Genomic DNA, 22,396 nt, shown 5'->3' with positions numbered 1-22,396 from the left:
TTTGTGTGTGGAGGAGACAATTGATCTTTGTAGTTCATAGACCTCAACAACCAGGAATAGCCCTTGAAAAATCTCACCCTAATCACCCTGGGATCTGACTTTAATGGCGACTCTTTGGGCTGCAAACCTGAGTCTGACTGTTTTAAAAGATGCTCTGGAAATCTGATTTTGCTCTAGGAATGACTCGTTTTGCAAGTAGATCTAAATCCTTGGAGGGTGGGAAGAAGAATGTGATAGATTATTGAACTGGTGGCCCCAGGAGACCACACCTTCTCATAGTAACATTCCAACGAGCGCCCTATGGACTCAGGGAACGGCTAACAGGACATTAGCCAAAATAAGGCCAGCCAACTTGACACACGGTTGTGTGCTGGGGTGTGTCCTGTCGGAACACTCTCGGAATTCAGCTGCTGTGTGTAAAGAGGATGGATGGTCACTGCAGATGTTGTGGAGAGAAACCATGAGGCTGAGAGATGCCCCTGGGTTCTTGTTTCTTCCCAACGATCCACCACAAACGTCTGCATGCAGAGCCCCAGCTCGACTGGATCGCTTTTTGTTGATTGATGATTATTTGGGAATCTCACATCTTTGCATGATCCATCTCTGCCCCCCACTCATGGTCTAGTTCAGTCTAGAACATTCCAGATGCCTCTGGCAGTGCTCTCCCCAGTATCTACAATAAACCTTCTCCTCAATCCATAGAGGCAGTCAGGTCCTTTTTTTTTTTTTTTTTTCATTCATCTGAGATGGTCTTCCAGAATTATCCTCAACTGAGGCTCACATCCAAGGTTTTTTGTTTCTTAACCACACATGTACTTGTCATTTAACCTACATTGGCTCTTGGGGAATGGTATGATGTTGGGTTAGGCAGTTTTCTTTAGTTAAAACAATGCCTAAAGAAAGGTGTAGCTATAAGTGGCCAGCAGTGAGTACACCAGAATCTGGGATAGGTCAGCTTGTCTGTAGGCAGCACACTACAGCGTCCTCTGCAATCCTGTTTCTACAGACTTCTGTGTTTTCCCATTGCATGAATACAGAAAGGGAAATTTACTTGATGCCCAGACAACTTTCTGTCAAGAATGTGCTTGGCATAAAGTGAGGAGTAAAGAATTGACTAAAGACACAAGATGAGTGTATAAATTTGATCAGGATTTCTGATTTAATGTGAATAGTCTCTCATCACAGTTGACTGTGTTATGAGAATGAAATTTCAGATTTTCTGACCTCAGAGAACCTTCTGGACCAGTCTGGGTAGGTAATGCTAGTGAAGGTGCGAGATAGCCTGCTTGTGTGTGAGAGCGGGGACAGCCTTCAAGAATTGGCATGTACAGGGGGCAAGATCTAGAAATCAGAGGAGAACAGCATTGAGAAGGATCTTTTCCCAAAATGTCTATGGTGGATGCCATTGTTGTGCTGCTTATACAAGTGAGACACTGGAGAAGCCTGCAGATCCCTTGAAAGAATGTTTCAAAAGGAAAAAAGAAGACGGAGAATTAACATATGTTGAAGCCCTCAGCATTTCTTGAGTTTCTATTAAAGTAGCTGGATTTTGATTCCAATATCCTGCCTTCTCCCTTTTAGTTCTCTGGTCCCAGTCATTGGTGTTCTTGTGACATAAGTTGATCATGTGACAAGAAGAGTGACCCATCGGATTTTGCTGGGGATGCTAGGTGATTGACAGGCACACGGGCACTCTCTCTGGGTGGGGACAAGGATCTATGGTAGCCTTAGGCGCTGTTGGCAGCTGCTGAGTCTCAGAAAACAATACTCCAAAGTACGGTACCTTGGTATACTTCTTTGAACTACATTTAAAAAAAAAAAAAAAAGAGGTTGGAAGGTCTCAGAAGCAAAGCGTCTCGACTTTCTGCCTTTCTCACCTCCTGCTTGCCTCTCCCTCCTGAAGAGCCATAGAATCCAGAATTTGCCCTCCTTGAGGTGAGTCATAGGAACGAGAACCTTTCCCTAAACCATAAAAATTTAAAAGCCAGGCAACTTTCTCCCCTGAGGGCTATCATTCCTTATGGTTCTGCGACATAGCAGAGGGAGGAACGCTACACCAAGGCCAAGAAAAATCCGAGAAGACTGGCCTTCCTGAGTTTCACCCTGCCCTTCAGTCTGTTAGCTTTGCATAGCCCAGTCGCCTGTCAATGTGGCTATCTGTGCTCCAGCAAACCTAAGTCTGGAAACAGCCTTCCCTGGGGCTTTGCTCTTTATTTTTATTTATTTATTGTCTTTGAGACAGGGTCTTACTGTGTAGCCTTGGCTGGCCTGAATTCTTTTATGTGGCTCAGGCTGGTCTCCTCATAGAGATCTGCCTTCCTCTGCCTCCTCAATGCTGGGACTAAAGCTGTGTGTTTCATTAGATCTAGCGGCTCCTCGGCACTGAGGGGCTTGAGTGTCGACTAAAACTGATTTAGTTAATGTATTGCGATGTTGCTAACCTGTCTTTTGTTGTAGGAGGACAGGCCCTTATGAGGGGTGAGGAAGGGATCAGATCTCTCTGTCCCAACACAGCCTTTATAACCACAGGATAAAACTAATTCCACAGAGGGCAAAATGGGGAGTGGGGGGAAAAAAGGAACCTTTGAATAAAAAATGCCCCAAAGCCTGCTACTTGGGGATTCTACAGTTACATAAGCCACAAGATTCCCCTTGTTGTCTAAGACAGATGGGCCTGGTTTCCTCTCCTTTATATGTGATTATAACTGGCATTATGGACTGAATTCAGCCCGTGGTATGGTAAAGCACATACTAACGTAAGCCTGGTTGACTTACACGTGGTCCATTATAAACCAGCCATGTGCAGGAACATGATGCAACCATGAGAAGCTGGCTGTGCGTGGAGACCTATGTCTGTCATCCCAGCACTCCTGGACGGACGGAGACAGGAGGATCATGAGTTCTGGGCTGGCCTGGGCTACCCAGTAAGACCCTATCTTAAACAAACAAAGGAAGTTGGGTATGTTCGTACACATCCAAAATTCATGAGAGAGAGGAAGGATGATCGCCGTGGGGTTGAGTCCTTCTTTCTCTACACAGTGTTCCAGGCAGCCAAGGCTAAATAGTGAGACTCTGTCAAAAAAATAAAACAAAGTGAAACCAACCCCTCCCCCCAGCAAACAAAGCGCTTTCGTGAAAAGATTCTCTTGGAAAGTGGGGGAAATGGGTTATAAATCTTTGTTTTGAAATTTTACAGAATCCAGAGGAAAGACGTCCATTTTACCAGAGTACATACACACACACACACACACAAACACACACACGATATATATATATATTGGTGGAAGGTGGGAGCTATGGAGAGGAGAGAAGGAACCTATTCTCTTCAGTCACCTCAGGCCCATCATGACTCCCATCCGATGCCTAAAAGGAAGGACCAGCACACCCTCAGGGAGAGCTCTGGGGGAGAAAGGGCCCCCAAGGATACTGGGTGGGAGCTGGGCCAGGAGCACCGGTGGAGGCTAGCGAGCTCAGCCAGCCAGCCTCACTCTCATTGACAGTTATCCTAAGAACCTGGGGTGGGAGCCGCTGCCCAGAGTCTCGGGGTCCAGGGGGGCTATTGGCTTACTCCAAAGGGGTGAGCCTCCTGCTTGGCTGCCAGCCAAGTTCTGCTTCCTTTAACAACAGACATTAGTTCTTCAGGAGCCGCCTGCTTTGGGGCGCCTGGTCCGCTTAGCAGCCCTCATCAGGAATATGCAACATTGGCGTTTGGGGGAAAAAAAAAAAGAATGCGCTTCTGAGCAATTTGCATTTCCAGCAAGCTTTCAATAGCTGGTTTGTGAATGAGGTCTTTCTGTGTTTGTGAACAGTCCGAGGGCGAGAAGAGAAAGCATCTACACTGCATCTCCCCCTCTACCCCCTCCAGCAGCTCCAGGCTGGGAGGCAAGAAGCTACCTTTGCCAAGAACAGAGGATGCTGGGATATATGTGTGAGTGGCTTCCCCTTGGAGGTTTCCAGGGAGCTGAGCTCTGAGAGGTAAACGCGCAGCCGAGACTGAAGAAAGCATCTTTTCCCAGCTCAAGAAAGCGTCTTTTCCCAGCGTTGATTTTCCTCTTGCTCAAGGCTATGGCTTTGTAGAAAGGGCTGAGCGCCTTGGGGTATGGAGCCGGGCTGCTCCTGTTTGAGTAGGGTTCACTTCCCTCTTTGTAAGGGTTTCCTTTCCATTGCTTTCGCCTTAGTTAGGCGTCACCTGTTGTGCTGATAAATGCTGCCTTGAACTGACCCCCAAGCTCATCTTTGCTTTCAAGAGACGGCCTGGACAAAGATGACACTTAACTTCAAGCGTTCGCCAAAGACTTTGGTCCCAGGACAAGAGCCCATGGTCAGTCCTACCTTGACCCACCGCAGACAGCGTCCCTGAGGACCACTGTGAGAAAAGTGGAGGTCTTTAACTCCTATCTGTCCTTACTCATGACTCCTCTCCTCAGGGCCTTCCCTCTCTAGTTTGTGGTCAGTCTGTTGAAGCGACCCCTTAGGAAGAGCTAAGAAGAGTGTGAGAGGGGCCCTAGTACCACTCTTCCGGGTCTTGCTGCAGGGACACTGTATGCACTGTGTGTGTGTGTGTGTGTGTGTGTGTGTGTGTCACAGAGCCAGTCTTATGTCAAGTCATATCTGAGAGGAGGGAAACTCAATTGAGAACATGCCTTCATAAGATCCAGCTAGAGAGCGTTTTTTTTTAATTTTTATTTTTTAATATTAGTTACAGTTTGTTAACTTTGTATCCCTGCTGTATCCCACGCCCTCTTTCCCTCCCAATCCCACCCTCCCACCCTCATCTCCTCCCTGCCCCTTTCCAAGTCCACTGATAAGGAAGAACCTCCTCCCCTTCCATCTGATACTGGTTTATCAGGTTTCTTCAGGACTGGCTGCAAAGTCCTCCTCTGTGGCTGCTTCTCTGGGGGTGGGGGTGGGGGTATCAAAGAGCCCGCCATCGAGTTCATGTCAGAAACAGTCCCTGTTCCCCTTATAGGGTACCCACTTGGATCCTGAGCTACCAAGGGCTACATCTGAGCAGGGGTTCTAGGTTGCATCCATACGTGGTCCTTGTTTGGAGAAACAGTCTCATAAAAGACCCCTGTACCCAGATATGTTTGATCCTTGTGGAACTCCTGTCCCCTCTCCGGGTCGTATTAACTCCCCCCCCCTTATTTTTTTGGTTCCCTGCATTTTGCCAGAGGTTTGGTTATGAGTCTTAGTATCTGCTTTGATACACTGCTAGGTAGAGTCTTTCAGAGGCCCTCTGTGGTAGGCTCCTGTCCTGTTACTCGTTTGCTCCTACATCCAATGTCCCTACCATTTGTCTTTCTAAGTGAGGATTGATCATTGTACCCTGGGTCCTCTTTCTTGTTTATCTTCTTTAGGTGGATAGATAAAGGGCGTTTTCTTAACTAGTGCTGGATGGGGAGAAACCAGCCCATTATAGGTGGTTTTATCCCTGGGCTAGTGGTTCTAGGTTCCATAAGAAAGCAGGCTTGAGCAGAGGTGAAAGAAAGGTGGCCAGTGACTCTTGCGGAGAGGTTCAGCAGGCCCAGAATAGCCAGTGCAGGGATTTGGGAGAGGTCTCCCAACAGAGGTAAGAGCAGCAAGGAAGCACATGCAGCTGCTGTCATAGCGGCCTTGTGAGGACCTTGGCTTCTTCTCAAGTGAGATAGGAAGCCAGTGGAGGATTTTACCAACTTTTTTTTTTTTTTAATGTTTATTTTGTATATGTGTGTTGGTGCACTTAAAATGTGGGTCTGGAGATCAAGCGTAGGCCATCCGGTTTGGCTGCAACAGTCTTCACCCATTGAGCCATCTGAATAGCCTTTTACTTTTCTATAGCAGCCTTTTACTTTTCTATTAAGGCCTATTTTTGATGCCACCTTCATGGCCCATTGAGGAGTGAGAATTTCTCATCAGCAAATAGTGATGGAAAAATATGAGAAAACATACAAATAGTCTGGGGAATATCTTAGTCTATTTTATTGCTATCTCAAAAATAATGCAAATGGGTGTGGTATGAGTATATTTAAAATTTTGATATGCACCACTTTTAGCTTTCTCTCCCTAGTGCAGACCATAAAGGTGGGCTATAGAAAACCCTAATCTTCTACCCATCTTGTTAGCCGGCCACAAAGAAATTCAATGATCTACAGGAAGTCACAGGAGCCTCTCCATTCCAGAGGGGACTGCTCCACCCCCTGGAGGGGAGAAGGCTGCACAGAGTCTGAGAAAGCCTTGCTGTGTCTATAAACCTCTGCACGGCTGTCTATGCTTCCATCCTGCCTAGGCAATGAAATCTTCATAAAAAAAAAAAAAAAGACAAGGATTGGGGAGGTGCCAGGCCACTGATCAAGTGACAGTTCACAGATGATGGTGCACCAGGAGAGAACAGGGAAGTTCCTTGCCCTGCCCCCATACCTTGCACTCTGTAGATCTTTGTAAACTAATGAACATGATTCCTTGGGTCCTAGAGTCATTCCAGCGAATCCAACACTGAGGAGGCCTGGGGGAGGGGGACCATGATTTATGCCAGTGGGTCAGACGCTCGGGGCCTGGGTCTGGAATTTCTGAATGGGAGCAATCTTGAGATCTGCAGCCTCAACCTGGAGGCTCTATCTCCCGGCAGATCGTGTTAGAACTGGATTGGAGAGACCCAGAGGTGTCCACCACAGCATCAGAATTTCTCTCTGTGGGGGAGAAGTCTTCTCTCCTCATGAGGTCACAGAGGTTTCCCAGAAGTATTCAGTGTTGTGAGACACGAGAGCAGAGGAGACGCTCTTTTTGGAGATACAACTGGACTTGAGACAGGGTCACATGTACCCTAGGCTGATCTTGAATTTGCTATGTAGTAGAGGATGATCTTGAATTTCTTTTACTCCTCCTGCCTCTACCTGGAGAGTGCTGGGATTACATGTGCGTGTAATACTTGGTCTAGGTTGTGCTGATGGTCAAACCCAGGGCTTTGCACATGCTCGGAAAACACTCTGCCTACCGAGATACATCCCTGCTGAGATCTTCTGCTTTTGTTTTAATGTGGGCACTAAACCTATTCATGAGGGCACCATCTTCATGACCTCATCATGTTCTAAAGGCCCCAGCTTCTAATACTGAAATACTGGGAATTGGTTTAGGTTTTAACATACAGATTTTTGGGGGGTGGCCAAAACTTCATATAGTGGAAGAAATACCTAGACTGATAAAGGATAGTTTAACAAGCAAAAACCAAGTCCTTAACCAGAGTGCATACACACAGAGAAATGACACAAAGGTATGACATATGTACAGAGTGTCTCCATGAACAGGGAGATTTTATAGGGCAGTATGAAAGGCTTGAACATGAATGGTGGCCAACTGTGGAAGGGCACAAATGTGGGACCCAAGTGGCAGATGAGGCAAGCTTTGTGTGGGATGGTTTCCCTGTAAAGCTGTCTCCAGGGAGAAGACTGTTCACCCTTCCTGGGGTAGGGTCGCCTCATTGTGATAGTAGAAATTACCCTGTTTTCAGATGAATCAGAGAGGTCAAAGGAAAGCTTTCTCTTTCTCTACTTCTCTCTCTCTCTCTCTCTCTCTCTCTCTCTCTCTTTTGAGACAGAGTTACTCTGTGTAGCCCTGGATATCATGGACTCACTTTGTAGACCAGGCTGGTCTCAAACTCAGAGATCTGCCTGCCTTTGCCTCCTGGGTGCTGGGATTAAAGGTGTGTGCCACCATGCCTTGCTGGAGAGCTATTTCTCAATGGCTTTTTACTTAAAATACCCCTTTTGCAGAATGGCTTATCTGGGGAGCCAATCCATGAATCCCTAAATAAAAATGACTGATTACTCACCTGGTTCCCACAGGATCAACCCATTTTCAGTTTCCTCTGATTTTCCACCATTTAGCGTTCTATCCATACCCATTTTACACATATCTCTCTAAATTGCTGTTTTAACCCTGACCACAAAACCACTCTCACAGCTAAACACTGTCATTTCTTAACAAAGGAGCTTAACAATGGGTCAGTAGAAAAGTGTGGTTTTCTTTGTCTGGAGGGTTATCATGCCCTCGTCTATGAAATGGCTAGGCAGTGTGGAGCCTCCAGAAATGCTCATAGTTCCGGTATGGAGGGTCAGCTGGTACAAACGCTTTAGAAAATTTCTAAATGAGTTAGGGCCCAGCAATTTCATCTCTAGGTAGTTATTCCAAAGAAATGAAAACTTTGGTTTTATAAAAAGAATTGTGCCTGCATATTAACTTGATTTAAAAACCCTAACCTGAAAAATAACCTGTTATTAGCATATAAATGGAAAAAATACATTGTGGCACACTCAGAAATAAAAAGAGAAAAATTGCCGCACAGGATTGAGATGTAAATTCAAAACATTATGCTGAGGGGCTGGAGAGATGGCTCAGCGGTTAAGAGCACTGCCTGCTCTTCCAGAGGTCTTGAGTTTAATTCCCAGCAACCACATGGTGGCTCACAACCATCTATAATGACATCTAGGTGTCCTCTTCAGGCATACATGCAGACAGAGCTCTTTCTCTCCCCCCCCCCTGTATATATGCAGATAGAGCACGCATACATATATACATAAATAAATAAACCTTTAAAAACAGGTTGAATAAAAGCAGCCATGAACAAAAGAATCCATGACGGCTGAACTAATTTACTTTGGTTTCTAAAACAGGCATATGTTCGGCATTGTCAAAGCAGTCAATGCCTCAGGACAGGGTAATGGGTAGTTATTAGAGAGATGCTGTGGGCAGCGGATCTTAGGGACAGAGAGGAGGTGTAGGTCTGAGGACAATGGATAACCACATGGGGAATATAAGATGATTTAGTTCCTAGCAGCACAGAGGTTCACCTGAGTCCACCATCATGTATTTAATTTGCATTTAGTTTGGGGCTAGGGAGCATCTCTGTGGGTAAAGTGATTGTCTAGAATGCTCAGGGTCCTGGGTTTGATCTCTAGCACTGCATAAACCATGCACAGTGGTATGTGCCTGTAATCCTAGCACTTGTGAGGGAAAGGCAGAACAATCATTTGAATATTTCCTACGTCTGCATGAAGGACAGAGGACTAGGTTTAATCAGGGCTGAGGCTTTGCCAAGTTGCTATTTACAACAAAAGGGGTCTAATTAATGTACCAGGGAAAGGAGTTCATCTTTGGTGATAGCAGTTAGGCCTTCCAGAAGCAGTGGCCAGTGGGTCTCTGATGCCCATGGGCTCCTTCATCTCCAACCGCAGCACAGGATAGAAGCGTGACCCTCCTGTGTCTTTGTTAGTTGCCTTCAGGATCTGGGCTTTTCAAAGAAGGCTTCCACAGGCCCAGGGAAGGAAGCCCAGTGCTGACCACCTCTGTTCCCTGGACATTTTCACCTAGTGGTGTTTGCTAGGATCATCTTAAACAAAGATTCTAGGACTCTGGGAATCCCAGCAAGTAACTAGCCTGGCCTATCCTACCCAATTCCATCTACTGCTACAGAAAGATCAGTCCCCTGCCTCATTGGGGCAAGTCTTGCTAGATCCCCTCTTGACAATTCTTAGAGAAACATCAGGTTCTTAGCCCACCTCTACTTGCAGGAGTGGGTGTCCGTAATTAGTTTTCTCTTGGGTGGGCTTACTCTGATGGTGTGTTGTGCAGGGAGGAGCCAGCAGCGTCTGTCTCCAGCTCCCTGCAGAGGCCACTGTACCTAGTGTTGTCCGTCTCCCTCCAACCTCCCAGGAGTATTTGCTGGGATTTCTGTAGACTAAGATTCTACCTGGCTGTTTGAAGAGTTAGAAGAATATAGCCTGCCCAGCACTGGCCAGAAGTAGCCACAGGGTGCAAGCAGGTCAGGACCCCATCACAGAGCCAACCCTTGCCAGGTCCAGGGCCCTTGCTTCCCAGAATTCAAGCTTCATATTAGCTTATTCCTCCTGTCCCTACTAACTGGCCTGAGAGGTGGCTGACAAGTTAAATCAGGATTTGAATTGAACCTTGCAATTCTTGCTCTTAGAGTGAGAAAAGTGAAAGCATGTTGAATGTGTGCCAATCGTGTGCCAACTGGTCTCCACCGGGTTGAGAGGCCAAGACTAGAATGGTAGGTTCCTACTCTGGCTCAAAACAGCCTCAAGGCACTTACCTTCCTGACTCTGTGCCAGATCCAGCTTTTATGTTTCTGAGTAAAACACACAGATTTCTAGCTGGGCGCGGTGGCTCACACCTGTAACCCTAGCATTCTGGAGACTCTGGTAGGAGAACTGTGAGTTTAAGGCTAGCCTGGGCTACAAAGCAAGTCCTTGCCTCAAAAAGAATAATTAAAAAAATACAATGAAGAAAAGAGGCATGATAGTTTTTTCTCTCTATTTTGGTGACAAGTGAGATCCTCTGATGGAAACTGGATCTGTAAGGAAAAATAAATAATAAATAATAGAGCCATTCTCTTAATCAATTCCTTGTGACCTATCTCTACAGCTTTCCATGTTTACAGTCTTATCTGTGAGGGTTCAAAACTAAGTGCTTTTTGCAAAAAAGTAAATTTTTAGAATTCAAATTCCTTCTCTTCAGCTTTCTTCCTTCCTTCCTTCCTTCCTTCCTTTTCTTTTTTTCTTTCTCCTCCTCCACCTGATTTCTTTCTTTTCCTCTTCCTTCTTCACTGATCTCTTCTTTATTCTTGTTCGCTTCTTCAAAGTTTCACACTGTTTTACCCAAGGCTATGACACTATTTGTAAAGTCCTAGAGCATCTACTGGGCTCAGCCAATGTCAACACCTTCCCTGTTAACTCTCCATTCCCCGAGCAGCTAAGATGGGACCCCCTCTTCCCCAGAGGTTGGCTGTGATGTTGAGTTTTACCATATTCAAGGGTTCCCCAAGGAACCTTTTGCTTTTGTTGCTTCGTTATCGGCTGAGGATAATACTGAGGGAGAGGTTGGTTCTCTGAGATTTAGGAAAGAAAGTTCCGAAAGCACTTTTCTCTAAGAGGGGGCAACTTTGCCACTTTCTTCGGATGACTTTTTGCTCTGGATAGAGAAGGACACCCAGCTACCTCTCTCCTTTCACAGGGATGAAGGGCTGAGCCTTGACGCTCAGGAGGACTCAATGTACCCACATAGTCCTTTCCTGTATGTTTTAGAGTGGCACTTCTCTGCATTCTACCAGGTTTGTCTATGAATCTTTCCTACCATAGAACCTTCTGGAGACACCCTTGTCCATGGCAATGAGAACTTTGGGCTGCCCTCCTGCACCTAACTTCTTGCTGGTTGGCCTGAGGCCCTTTCTGGTTTGGATGCTATGCAGTCAGCCTGTGCTCTGCACTCTTACTCCATACTCAATAACGCAGCAGCTTGACGACCCTCATCTGCTCGACAAGCACCACGAGGCACAGGGTGATAACTCATTTTTGCAAATAAAGTGCCACCACACATGAACTCACCAATTAAGCCAAGAAAACACGTGAATGTGTGGACCAAAATCAGATCAGAAAAAGCAGGCCTATGAACATATTGAATACGCTAGACCACAAGTAATGCAACTCCCTCAGTGGGTTCCTATAAGAGGCAGGCCTGCTGCCACTGAGGTACAGCAGCACCCACCAGCCTGCCACCGGACCATCTGGTACTTGTATCATAGGATCAATAGGCAATGAACTCCTAGTTCTGTCCCTGGGACTTCAACTCTGAATATCCCTCTTTGAATCCTCGTGACCATTGTCTTTGGAGAGAGCTGTTACTCTTCTCTGGAGATGACAGTCAGAGAACACACCCCGAACACCAGGATTCCAAGTGGCACAGTCTAGAGATTTGTCAGTTTAACTCCAGAGCCAGCATTTTCTTGGCCACTATGCTGACATGATAACAAGATACATCAATCACCAGATGTCTCCTACGAATACCCCCACCACTCCCAGCAAGTCCAAGAAGAGGGAAGCCAAGCTCTTTTGTGCTTGTGACATCTCCTGGAGGTCAGGATGGTTTCATAGTAGTCCCTAGATGATGCTAGAATAGTCACCAGGAGTTCCAGAGAGGATGCTGCGCTCTCGCTGGCCTCATTTGTAGGTTTGGATGTTTACGCATTTTAAGCATCGATTCCCAGAGCCGTGTTTGACTACAACCATGGATGCTCAGTCCCGTGGACGATAGAGTGCTGAAGGGCAGACTGAAATGTTTCCCTTGGCTCTCACTCCCTGCCTCAACCATCACACTTGAAGCATTTGCTAAACAAGACCTAGCTGTTGGGATGACCATGGTTGCTCTTGGTAACCACCTTTCCTCTGTTTCCAGCTTGACGGATGCATTGGCTCTTTGAATGGTGAATTTCGGCTGCTGGTGACCAAGAGTCACCTCCTCCTCCAGTGACCTGCTCTCAGCCTGAGGAGAATTGCTTTTTACACAAAGACCCAAATTTCCTCCCTGCAGCCATATAGCCACATACTGACCAACTGACACAGGGATATGGAAGGGGAAGTCTCTTGTCTCTTGAAGGAGTGGCTCTGTTGTACAGATATCATTCTGGGACTCCATGAGGCCAGGCTGAAGCCTTCTCCTTTCCTTTTTCTCCTTTCCTTTTTGCTCTTGCCTCCCCACTCAGCCCTGCTTTCTCTTAAGAATACTTCTTCAAGGTATCTGGTGTACCCAGTACTTGTTGTGGGCTCTGCTTCTGGCTTCAGATGAAATCAGAATGAAATGAAAGTCATCTTCATATGCGGAGATGATGCAATATAAGTGAGGAGTGGGAGAGATCACACACATTCCAAAGAAACAGCATGGCCTTGAAAGAGGCTGGAGGTCATTGGCGTGAGTGGAAATAGCTCCTGAAGTTGAGATGCTAAGCCACCAGAGAGAGGTCAGACTGGAGATGGTGAGACGGGTGACCCTTCATCTGAGAAAGGCTCTGAGGTGGGACTAATCTCTTCCCGACCCCTCCTACTTCTTCCCTTCCAGGACTAGTGAAGCCATAGCAAGTCAGGGGACAAGAGAGGAGGTAGGGGCTTTGTCCTGATGATTCTGATAAATGGTCTCCAGAGAGGCCCAAGAGAGTCATGGTAGCCCATCTTGGGACAGCATGAGCTTTCCCCAACATGCTGAAGGACTCATCCATCTTGAGATAGCCTTTTAAAGTAAAGGGAAACGGTGATCCTCTTACCTGCGGGACCGTGGGCCTGGGGTCCAGTTCACAGCGCTTCAGTGATGAAGTAGGCAGCTCCCAGGGCCCCCAGGACCACAGCAATAGTTCCGAGAGCTTGAAGAACGTAGGTTACGGGCAGGGTAGTATTTCCTTGAAGGCTTTCTAGCAGAGCAAAGCAGAGAGGAAGGGTTGGGGAGGCAAACTTCAGTGTCTGTGTGCTGGGAGGCAACACTGGGATATCCAGGGGCCCCTCCTGGTCTCCACCTCCTAAAGGGACACACTACCCCCACCCCCTTCCAACAGAGCTTCCAACAACACCCTGGGGCAGGAGGCTCAGTCAGCCTGTGACTGATGCCTAGAGGGTAACAGGGTACAAGGGTGGTCCAGGTCATGATGTGCCAGACCTCGGACCAGACACCTCCCATTCAGTGTCCTCTTTAAGCTTCACAACAACTCTCTGAGGCTTTTTAGAGGAAATAACATTAGTTACACTCGCTACAAAGACCGGGCAGCGAGAGAGTGAACTAGTAAATGCAAGGAAGCCGTTCAGAAAATGAGGATTCCAGTTTGATAGAAAACTGACTGAAAGAGAGCTTCGTGTCTAACATAAACGCCCATTTTAAGTCCTCTGAGAAGGAAAAGACTGCAGAAGCAGGGGCTCACATGGGAAAAGTCTTTCCCAAGTCTGAACTGTGTTGTGGCTTTTCCTGTAGCTTAGAATGCCCCTCCTTTCCATCTTAAGCCATAGAGGGATCCTAGGACACCTTGGGAGTTGGCTCACACACTGGGCACTCAGTGCTGTGGACCCTGACATGGTTCTGCCTTACTCTGAAACTCCCAGAAGCCCTCCCATACCACGTACTACCTGTTCTGTGCACAGGCCTCTAAATGCACACATTTTAAGCAAGCTCCATAGGCTGAGCACGTCGGAAGGTGCTTGGTTAGGTGTCCCTCACAGCACCTAGCTTCCTACCAGAGGATTATTTGGTTTTTCACCCATGGGAACCCACAGTGCCACCTGGCAGCAGACAGATTGAAGGGACAGATACACTGTGTGCGTGAGTCATGGACTCTTCCTGGGTGGGACTCACAAGATGCTATCTGTGACTGTATGCGTGCTCTCCTCCCCAGATCAGCCCTGCCTCTGTGTTTTTGTTTTTGTTTTTTAATTCTGCAAGAGAGGAAGCTGGAAAGGATAGGAGAAGAGGAGAATGAGAGAACAGGTTGTGCTCCTGATGTAGGATATGAGATCCCTAAGTGGAAGGACCTGAGTACAACCGGGATGCTCCTTTCAGGAGAGGCCCCTCTCCCAGCCCCAACACATGACCCAGCAGTCCTGCAAGAATGACAGCATCTTCAGTCTGTTCTTCACATGGACGGGGACCTTCTCATGAATGACGGTGGCTAGATGACATTTCTTCTGGTGGTTTTGGGAAAGAGCAGGACAGAGACTGGGTGATGCGATAATGGAGGAAGAGGCTGCCACTAACAGACCAGTCTGGAAAACATGGGCCTTGTGGAGACTTCCCGTAACAGCATGGCTACTCTAAATGGGGCAGGTTTTGCTATTATTAGAAGGGGCCTCTGAGTTATGATCATTTATCAGTGAGCTCCAGGGATAATTAATATATGGGTTAATAAATAGATCCTCCCTGTGTATGATATTGGTCCAAAAAGTAAGTGAATGGCCAACCAGTGAGTAACCACAAAGTTCCTGAGTGACATGGAGTTTGCAATGGGCTAGGTGGGATGGTGTTCTCAGGAAAAAGGGCTTGTGTGGAAAAAGGAGGAAAAGCACTGCCAAAGGCTGCCTGCCAAAGCAGATGACTTGGTTATTTAAAGAGGAAGGCTTTGGTTTTGAAAGGTCTATGATGTTTGGAGGAATTTACACTGATTGCTAACAAGATCAGAGGAAAGAGCCTGGCCTGGGAGCAATACAATCAAGGCTTTAGCCCACCCACCCACTCGGGAACCTGTAGAAGGTGAGAAGGTTTGAAGAGTCTCTCCCTGGCATAGCTGGGCAGTCTCGAGGCAGAAGGACATCGAAGATGCGGCTGTGGCACAGCCCCAAACGTCGCCAGCAAGTAGAGCTGCCAGGGCAGGCTGAACAGGAGCAGGAGGGTGGAGCCACATAGGTCAGAGGCACTGCCGGACAGAGAAGGAGAGAGATGAGGGCTGCACCTGGCTCCTGGGGTGGGACGCAGTCTCTTGGACTATTCTAGAAGTCACATGTGGCAGCTGCAGGGGTTTCAAGGGAAACCCTGGCTTTTTAAAGACATTTTCAAAGATGTGAAATTGAATGACTTATAGAGGGCAGCCAACGACTTAAAAGAAGGCTCATCCACAGCGCCACCCCTTCCCAAACACAAGGGGGGACTAGCTGCTTGGAGGAGTAAGCAGGTTACCCACTGGTGTTACTTGGGGAGAATTAATGAAGAGACAACTGCTTACACAGGATGGTGCTTCTCATCATTATCCATGTCTAATTATTGCAATCCTGAGGCATGGCATACTGCTGACTTCATTTTTTTTTTTTTAACATGAGGAAGTTGAGGATCAAAGACTGTACAGCAAGTGCATTACAGAAGTGGACCTAGGCTCAAGATCTCTAACTTTTAGGCCAGTGAAAAGCCTTCGTACAGAACTGGTAGGAAGTGATGCAAGCAGGTGATGACCCAGCCCATGAGAGGCTGCAGTCCTGGACTTGGTGTGCCGTGTTCCATTTATGTAGTGGGTACCAGCTCATCCAAAAAACAAACACCACACTCGGTTTATTCTTACAGAAAACTTCCCTAATACTCCCATTTCTGTGCTCTTCTGGGACCTGACTTAGCAGAATCGGGAGATGGTACCCTTTGTTTCTGGGCAAGCTGATGTTTTGGTGGGTAATTCCAACTCGGTTTGTCAAGGGCTTCATTCGTAAGCTCCATGAAGCTGGTTGATCAATCAGTAAGCTTGGTGTACTTATTGCTTAGACTATCTATAAAATACATGATTTCCACAGACAGGGGAAAACAAGAATTCTATAAGCAACACTTTTATTTTTAGCTTGAAAAGTTGCCATTGATATATAATTCTCACTGTCCTTAAAGTTACTGTTAATGTGTTAGTGGCTTTAGTATGTTTATAAAGTTGTGTGATTATCACCACTATGAGCTTTGAAACACTTCCATCTCCTGAAAGAGAAACCTCATTCCATCACCAGACACCTCCATTTCTCTCTTTCCTATCCCTGGCAATTTATTAATCTACTTTGGGCATTTTGCATAAATGAAATCATACATATGTCAACTCTTAGGGGGATTGGCTTCTTTAGACTGATATTTTTAAGGTTCATCTCATCTGTGTTGTAACAGTTATCAATAAACCATGTCTTTTTTTCCCCTGACAAGTAGTATTTCAGTGTATTCTGGTACACATTCATCACCTGGTAGACACTGGGTTGTTTCCAGTTTTTAATTATTGTGAACGGTGCTGTTAGGGTAGTCACACGTACCCTAACATGAGTGTGTTTCTGCATGAGTGTGTTTTTAATTCTGTACTCAGAAATGGAATGGGTCGGTTGCTAACGATGTTTTGCTGAGAAACTTCCAGGTTGTTTTTCACAGTAGCCACCCCACTTTACATCCTACTAACAGTGTATATTCTAAATTCTAAATCTCAAATCTCCACCTTATTATTGTCCTTTTTAATGACAGTCACCCTAATTAAGGACTAGTATTGCCTTGAGCCACATTTTTTTTGCATTAAAACATGTTGGTTTTATTATTGTTGTTGTTGTTATTATTATTATTATTATTATTATTATTTTGTTTTTTTCCAGCCAGGGTTTCTCTGTGTAGCTTTGACTGTCCTGGACTCATTTTCTAGACCAGGCTGGTCTCAAACTCTCAGTGATCTGCGTGTCTCTGCCGCCCTGAGTGCTGGGATTAAAGGCGAGAGTCATCACGCCTGGCTAAGTCTAGGTTTTAGAAAGTCACATCATAAATTTGAAAGTCTTCAGCCCATATTTCCACCCTTCCTTCTCGCTCTTTCTCAGAGGGGAAGGATTCCTTGAGAAAGCAACAGGAGGCGCCCACTAGAACATCAACAAACGAGAAGGCAAATCTTGTCAGCCTGACTGGATTAGACACTGCCAAGATCATCAACAAAGCACACCTCTGGGAGTGTCTATTAAGGTGGAGAAAAAGTAATTATGTGGAGGCTCTGATCAAATAAATGGGTCCGATCCTATTTTAGTATCTTCTGTGGGAAAGGATGACAATTTCTCAGAAATTGTCTCAGGAATACAGGATGCCTGTTTGGAACACATACTAACAATTATAGTATTATTTGTGGTTTATCTGAAGTTAGGATTAAGCCAGGAATCCTGTATTTGATCTAGCTATCCTCCCTGTGAATCCAAGGTCAGACCTCTTGGAACCACATGGGGGGGGGACAAAAAAACCTTCCCACTTTTCACCTGACAAACAGAAAACCCCAAATTCTCTCATGAACTGTCACACAGCCATCCCCAACCCATCACCCTGGAATGGTCTTTGGAGTAGTCGGACCTCTCATGAGAATAGCTGGATAAAAAGTAGCCACAAGGCATGGGACTGCTTCCTGTCTTCTAAACCGTATTTTGCTGTTAATTTCTGAACAGTTGCTGACTGACTCCTAATGAGATAGACTCCCATAAACAACCATCCACGGCTGTTTCCAGCGAGACCTGGGATGGTTTGGAATGACAAAACCCGGAAATCCTGGTCTCGCGGAAAACTCTCGCCCCTCCACACTTGGCAAACATGGCGGCAGCCAGCATGCTGACTGTACACCATCACCGTACAGGAAGCTGCCCCTAGCTCTGGGACTCTATCGGCCAGAAGGCTAGAGCTGCGGAAGCAGGAAGTCTGCCCACCTTCTTTCCTGCATGGAGAGGTGTCTTTGGAGTCAGTCATTGAAGATAGCAAAAACGGAGGTGGGGCGTGGATTTCTGAAGCTGGGAAAACCTGTGTCGGCTGTTGTGAGGTAGGCTCGGGGTTAACTTGCGGAGGCAGGCTGAATTGGCAAGGCTGTGGCTGCAGTGGTGGCGGGATCGGCTCTGGACATGACAGCGGTGTTTCTGAGCTGGGCTGCTGTGAAGAGTCGGAGCTAGCCTGCCGTGAGATAGAATCCCTCCGGCGCCTGGACTCAGCCTTTTTCTTTTTTACCTTCTTCATGGTGGTCTTTTTAAGAGTAAAACCGTGGAGCTACATGGAGCTGTAAATTTCCTGGCTCCCTCTTTAAGGAGGTCGGCTCCCCTGTATAGATATGTCTCTGGGCTTTGACTAAAGAAAGGTCCCACAGACAAGAGTCACCCATACCTCCTGTGAGGTCACAAAAGCCAGGCTGGCCCCTGTAGCTAGGGCTCTGGCACAGTCTTCCCTGTAGCATCTTTGCTCTTCCAGGGCTTCCTGCTTGAACAGGCAGGGGGCAGGAGCTGCCCTGTCCCTCCATGGCCTGGTTAAGATAGTCTCTGGGCCTATGACAACTGGATCCCCACGATTCTGTGACCAGAGCACCCGTTTCAGACACCTTTCTGCTGCGTGTTCCTGGGTCCAAGTGAGCTACCTTTTAATTCAAAGACATTCTGGATGGGATTCTCAGCTCTGTTGCTGGTTTACATATGTCTACCCCCAAACACAAACATTTACGGTTCCCATATATGTAGTGTGCTTTAAGGGACCTTTTCTGAAGATTTGACTAATTTTAGCATTTTACCTTCCATGGCCTCTTGCCTCCCATCATCTCTGAAAAGTTTTCCCTCTTTCCTTGTGGGAAGGGAACCTGCGTGTGTGTGTGTGTGTGTGTGTGTGTGTGTGTGTGAACTTTTTAAGAACCCTTCAATTTTTTGGCCAAGAATTTAAGCAAGTTCTCAGAAAACTGAGAAATAATTTCTCAAACTCATTGGTGAAACAGACTTATTACCTCCCCCACACAATGGTTGGGTCAAATAGACAGTGAGTCTTTCTAACTTGACAATGTGGCTTTCATTTTAGGATGGAAGAGTGAAAAGCATTTTGAAAATATAGCGTAAATGTCACACATCACAATAGAAAAATGTGCTCCCAGCAAGAGACGGAACTTCCTCCATGAGCTAGGTAAGCTGTAGAGGTAAGTACACCTGCCCTACCCAGAGTTCCAAAGCTGGAGGAGGGCGTGAGGCCACAGTGAGTGGGCAAGGGATAAGGTCAGGGAAAGCTAGCAAGCCAGAAATGCTCCATACCAGCCCCACACAAAGGTCAGACCGATGGCAACAGTGACATGAGAGGATCTATTTTCAACCTTCTAGAGCCAGCAAAGACTTTACCTATTAATTATCATTGGTGTTAGTTTACCAAAAAGGATATTGAGGTTCAGAGAAGTTAAATTACAGAGATCCCTCTCCCCAGACTAAATCCCCACACCTCCAGTTGATTGGTAGCATCTTTACGACTAAATTCCAATTAGGGATTCTCTTTCTTTATGACTCCAGTAGTCAATGGGAGTCAGATTATACAAGCTTTGAAATTAATGAATTGAAAAAAAGCAAATTTAAAGTTTCTTGCATGAGAAGATTGAAGAAAGGCATGGAGAATTGGAAGGAAAGCTCAGTGGGCTCAGGTTCTGTCTGGTTGGTTTGGAGTAAGGAGGTCCAGTGGGTAGGTGACTCTACAAGAAGTTGGCTGTTTCCTGAGGTCAAGAGGCATGGACCAATTGAGGGGATGCCGTTTAGAATCAGAGAAGCTGGAAGTCAGCACGAGGTTCATCTTGCCTAAATTGCCTTTTCAGTGGTTGATCAAGACATTGATTGAGGAGCTTAACCTGGCTTAAATCAGTTTCTCGGGCTCAGCCCTGACTGTGGGCTGGATGTCTCCCAGGAGAGGCTGTGCTGTGTGTTATAAGAAGCCCTTCAGCCTCTCTGGCCTTCACTGGCCAGCACCCCCATCACGATAACAGAAAAGACCTCCAGGTGTGGCTACATATGCCCAGAACTTCAAGAAGGTGTTAACATTGTTTCTGGTTGGAAACAACTGATTTAAATGAATCCAGTGTAGGTGGGGACATATATGGATAGAATTTTTTAATAGCCACGAAACAGTTATTCCATTTCTCCTGAAGAGAGGCAACAGGGCACGGGGACACACAGATGTGTGCTCCTGAAAGAAGACGGTTGAGGAGCGTTTTTACCATTAAGGAGAAAATATGTGGAGCAGGGAGGGAGAAGTCCTCATGGGTGTTCCCCAGCAAGAACCTGGCCCCTCTACATTGCTGTCATAGTTTACTTAACTTTAGGATTACTTCTTGCTTTTCTTAGCTTTCATTCCCCACCCCCTAGATCCGGGCAGGGAGAGCCAGCAGGTTTTATGCAAGCTGCCCGAGAAGAGAGTGAAAGCAGTAAGATGGTGTCCATGGAACAGCTGAAGGCAGAGTCAGGGAAGTTTTCTTACTAAGAGGCTGTTGCCAAAGATGGACTAGATTCTTGTAGTCCCTAGAGGAGTGTCACCACTGGAATGAGCCCATCAGTGTGGGCTTTCTTAGCCAGGAGTGCCAGGTGAAACTGTAATCGGCTTTTTAGGAGAAGAATGAGTTTGAAAGGTCGGAGGATGGTGAGGACAAGGTGTGGAATGTGATAATACCATTCCCCCATCAATTTTCCTTGAGACCCTAGAGTGGGTGTGTCACCATTTATCCCGAAGCTAGCCTCTTTCTGCTGAATCTGGCATCAAGCAGTCCTTCATCCTTTTGTGTCACCCGGGAGGGTAACGGGTCTGATGAGAGGGAGTTTACTATGGTATGGTCACCAGTGAAAGGCAGCAGAGCCTCTGCAATGGGGCATCGAGGGGCCTGTGCTCAGGACGCTTCTGATGCTGTGCTGGAAGGGGCTTCTGGAAACAGAGTGCCGGAAGCTGGTGTTAAGAGCCTACTGCTCAAGGACCGTAGGCCACAGATCAGCCCCCAGTGCCACAGGGAAGAATATTAGGGGCTTTGAAGGGGGGAGGAACCCTAGACACTCCACCCCCAGTGGTAAACCAGTTAACTCTTGAAGTCCCAACCTTAGAGAGCTGCTGTGAAGAGGTGAAAGCCCTTAGCACAGTGACCGGCTCACACCGAGGTTTCTTTTATTGTCACTTTTATCCCCTGGAGAAGTGTCCGACTAGGGAGTCCACTAAGGAACTTGAGAAGGGCATCCATCAGGGCATTTGGAGAGGAGGGGGTGAGCCGTTATAGGTCCTACAATATCCACCCATCAGGACGCTATAAAAACGTGACTTCTCTTCAACTGTAGGCAGGGCAGGTAGAGGGGAGAGGTCGACCTCTGGGTTAATTCTCGAACACTTTCAGATTAACCCAGCCCCGTACATCTTGGGAAAAGGACGCTGGTTCATTACCATTCAAACTGTACCCCAAACTTCTGGAGACGCCATCACACAGGGGCTGTGAATGTCAGGGATTTGCCCACTTCTCAAGGGAACAACAATCCCAGTTTCCACCCTCGGGCCCCTCACCATCCGTCTGGGTCTGGCGATCCACTAGGGGGGGCATGTGCGCTTGGCTGGCAGCGCGCTGGACGTCCAGGACACCCTGGGGGCGGCTGGGAGAGAACACTGCTGTGTGCACCTCGACTTCCGGGTTGTCTGAAGCGAAGACGCTGCACAGCAGGTCCTCCAGACGGCGGCGCGACTCGGCCTCCTCGCTCGGCCGCGGCTGCATCAGGATCCCGACGAGCGCGGCTGGCGGGCGGCGGTCCTGGACGCGCACCTGCTGCAGGAGCAGCTGAAGCCGCGGCAGCTGCGTGCCCAGCGCCGACGCGTGGCACAGCACCAGGAGCAGCTGCCTGCCGGGCTCCGAGCACAGCTCGGCGATCTCAGCCGCCGCGCAACCCGGCGAGTCCTTTTTGTCGAGACCCAAGAACTGCGGCTTCTCCGGCTCCTGCGTGCGGCTCCTGCACTTGGCGGCCGGGGCTTCCGGGTTGTCGGCCAAGCTGTCGGCGGGGCGCTTGAGTCCCCGCCTGCAGCTGCTGGACGCACTCTGGCCGTCTGTTGCTTGGGTGTTGGAGAGCTCGCCGTTCAGATCCTCTGGGGGCTGACCCGCAGAGTTCTGCAGGCTCGTGTAGCTCTCTTCCTGCTTCAAGACTTCTCTTACCAGCAGCATCCGGCCGCGGCCGAAGATAGCCTGGTTCAGGGTCTGCGCCTCCACCTTCTCCTCCTTAGGGGCCCTGGAGGGCTGCTCCTCAGGCCTCTGTTCCATGTCGGTCTCGCTCCCTTGTCCCAATGGGCTGGGGCCTCCGTCGGCCAAAGGAAAAACTGCCTTTCCCCGGGGCAT

At 47.5% G+C, this 22,396-nt stretch overlaps 1 protein-coding gene and 1 long non-coding RNA gene across 5 annotated transcripts; one reads left to right on the top strand and one right to left on the bottom strand.

The window, feature by feature from the left end:
* The first annotated feature begins 4,024 nt into the window (after nt 1-4,024).
* On the top strand, nt 4,025-21,550 carry LOC132648112 (uncharacterized). 2 transcript variants are annotated; one of them, XR_009586491.1, is made up of 4 exons: nt 4,025-4,321; nt 17,715-18,079; nt 19,090-19,191; nt 21,416-21,550. It is a non-coding gene; the product is annotated as an uncharacterized LOC132648112 (long non-coding RNA). The 2 variants fall into 2 exon arrangements; XR_009586490.1 differs by having other exon boundaries at nt 19,090-19,204; nt 21,416-21,534.
* Nucleotides 8,644-22,396, bottom strand: Spata3 (spermatogenesis associated 3). Of its 3 annotated transcripts, none has more exons than XM_060368767.1 (4): nt 21,580-22,396; nt 15,031-15,214; nt 13,088-13,231; nt 8,644-10,348 (listed from the first exon to the last, which is right to left on the bottom strand). In XM_060368767.1, exons 1-3 carry the CDS (start codon nt 22,394-22,396, stop codon nt 13,126-13,128), a joined length of 1,107 nt encoding a protein of 368 aa, XP_060224750.1. In that variant the 3' UTR covers nt 8,644-10,348; nt 13,088-13,125. The 3 variants fall into 3 exon arrangements, with proteins under 3 accessions (XP_060224750.1, XP_060224751.1, XP_060224752.1); XM_060368768.1 differs by having other exon boundaries at nt 15,043-15,214; XM_060368769.1 differs by lacking the exon at nt 15,031-15,214.

The sequence above is a fragment of the Meriones unguiculatus genome, chromosome 15 (genome assembly GCF_030254825.1).
Source record: "Meriones unguiculatus strain TT.TT164.6M chromosome 15, Bangor_MerUng_6.1, whole genome shotgun sequence".
Lineage (NCBI taxonomy): Eukaryota > Metazoa > Chordata > Mammalia > Rodentia > Muridae > Meriones > Meriones unguiculatus.
The sequence above is the reverse complement of the archived record's forward strand: the minus strand, read 5'-3'. Positions and strand labels throughout refer to the sequence as shown.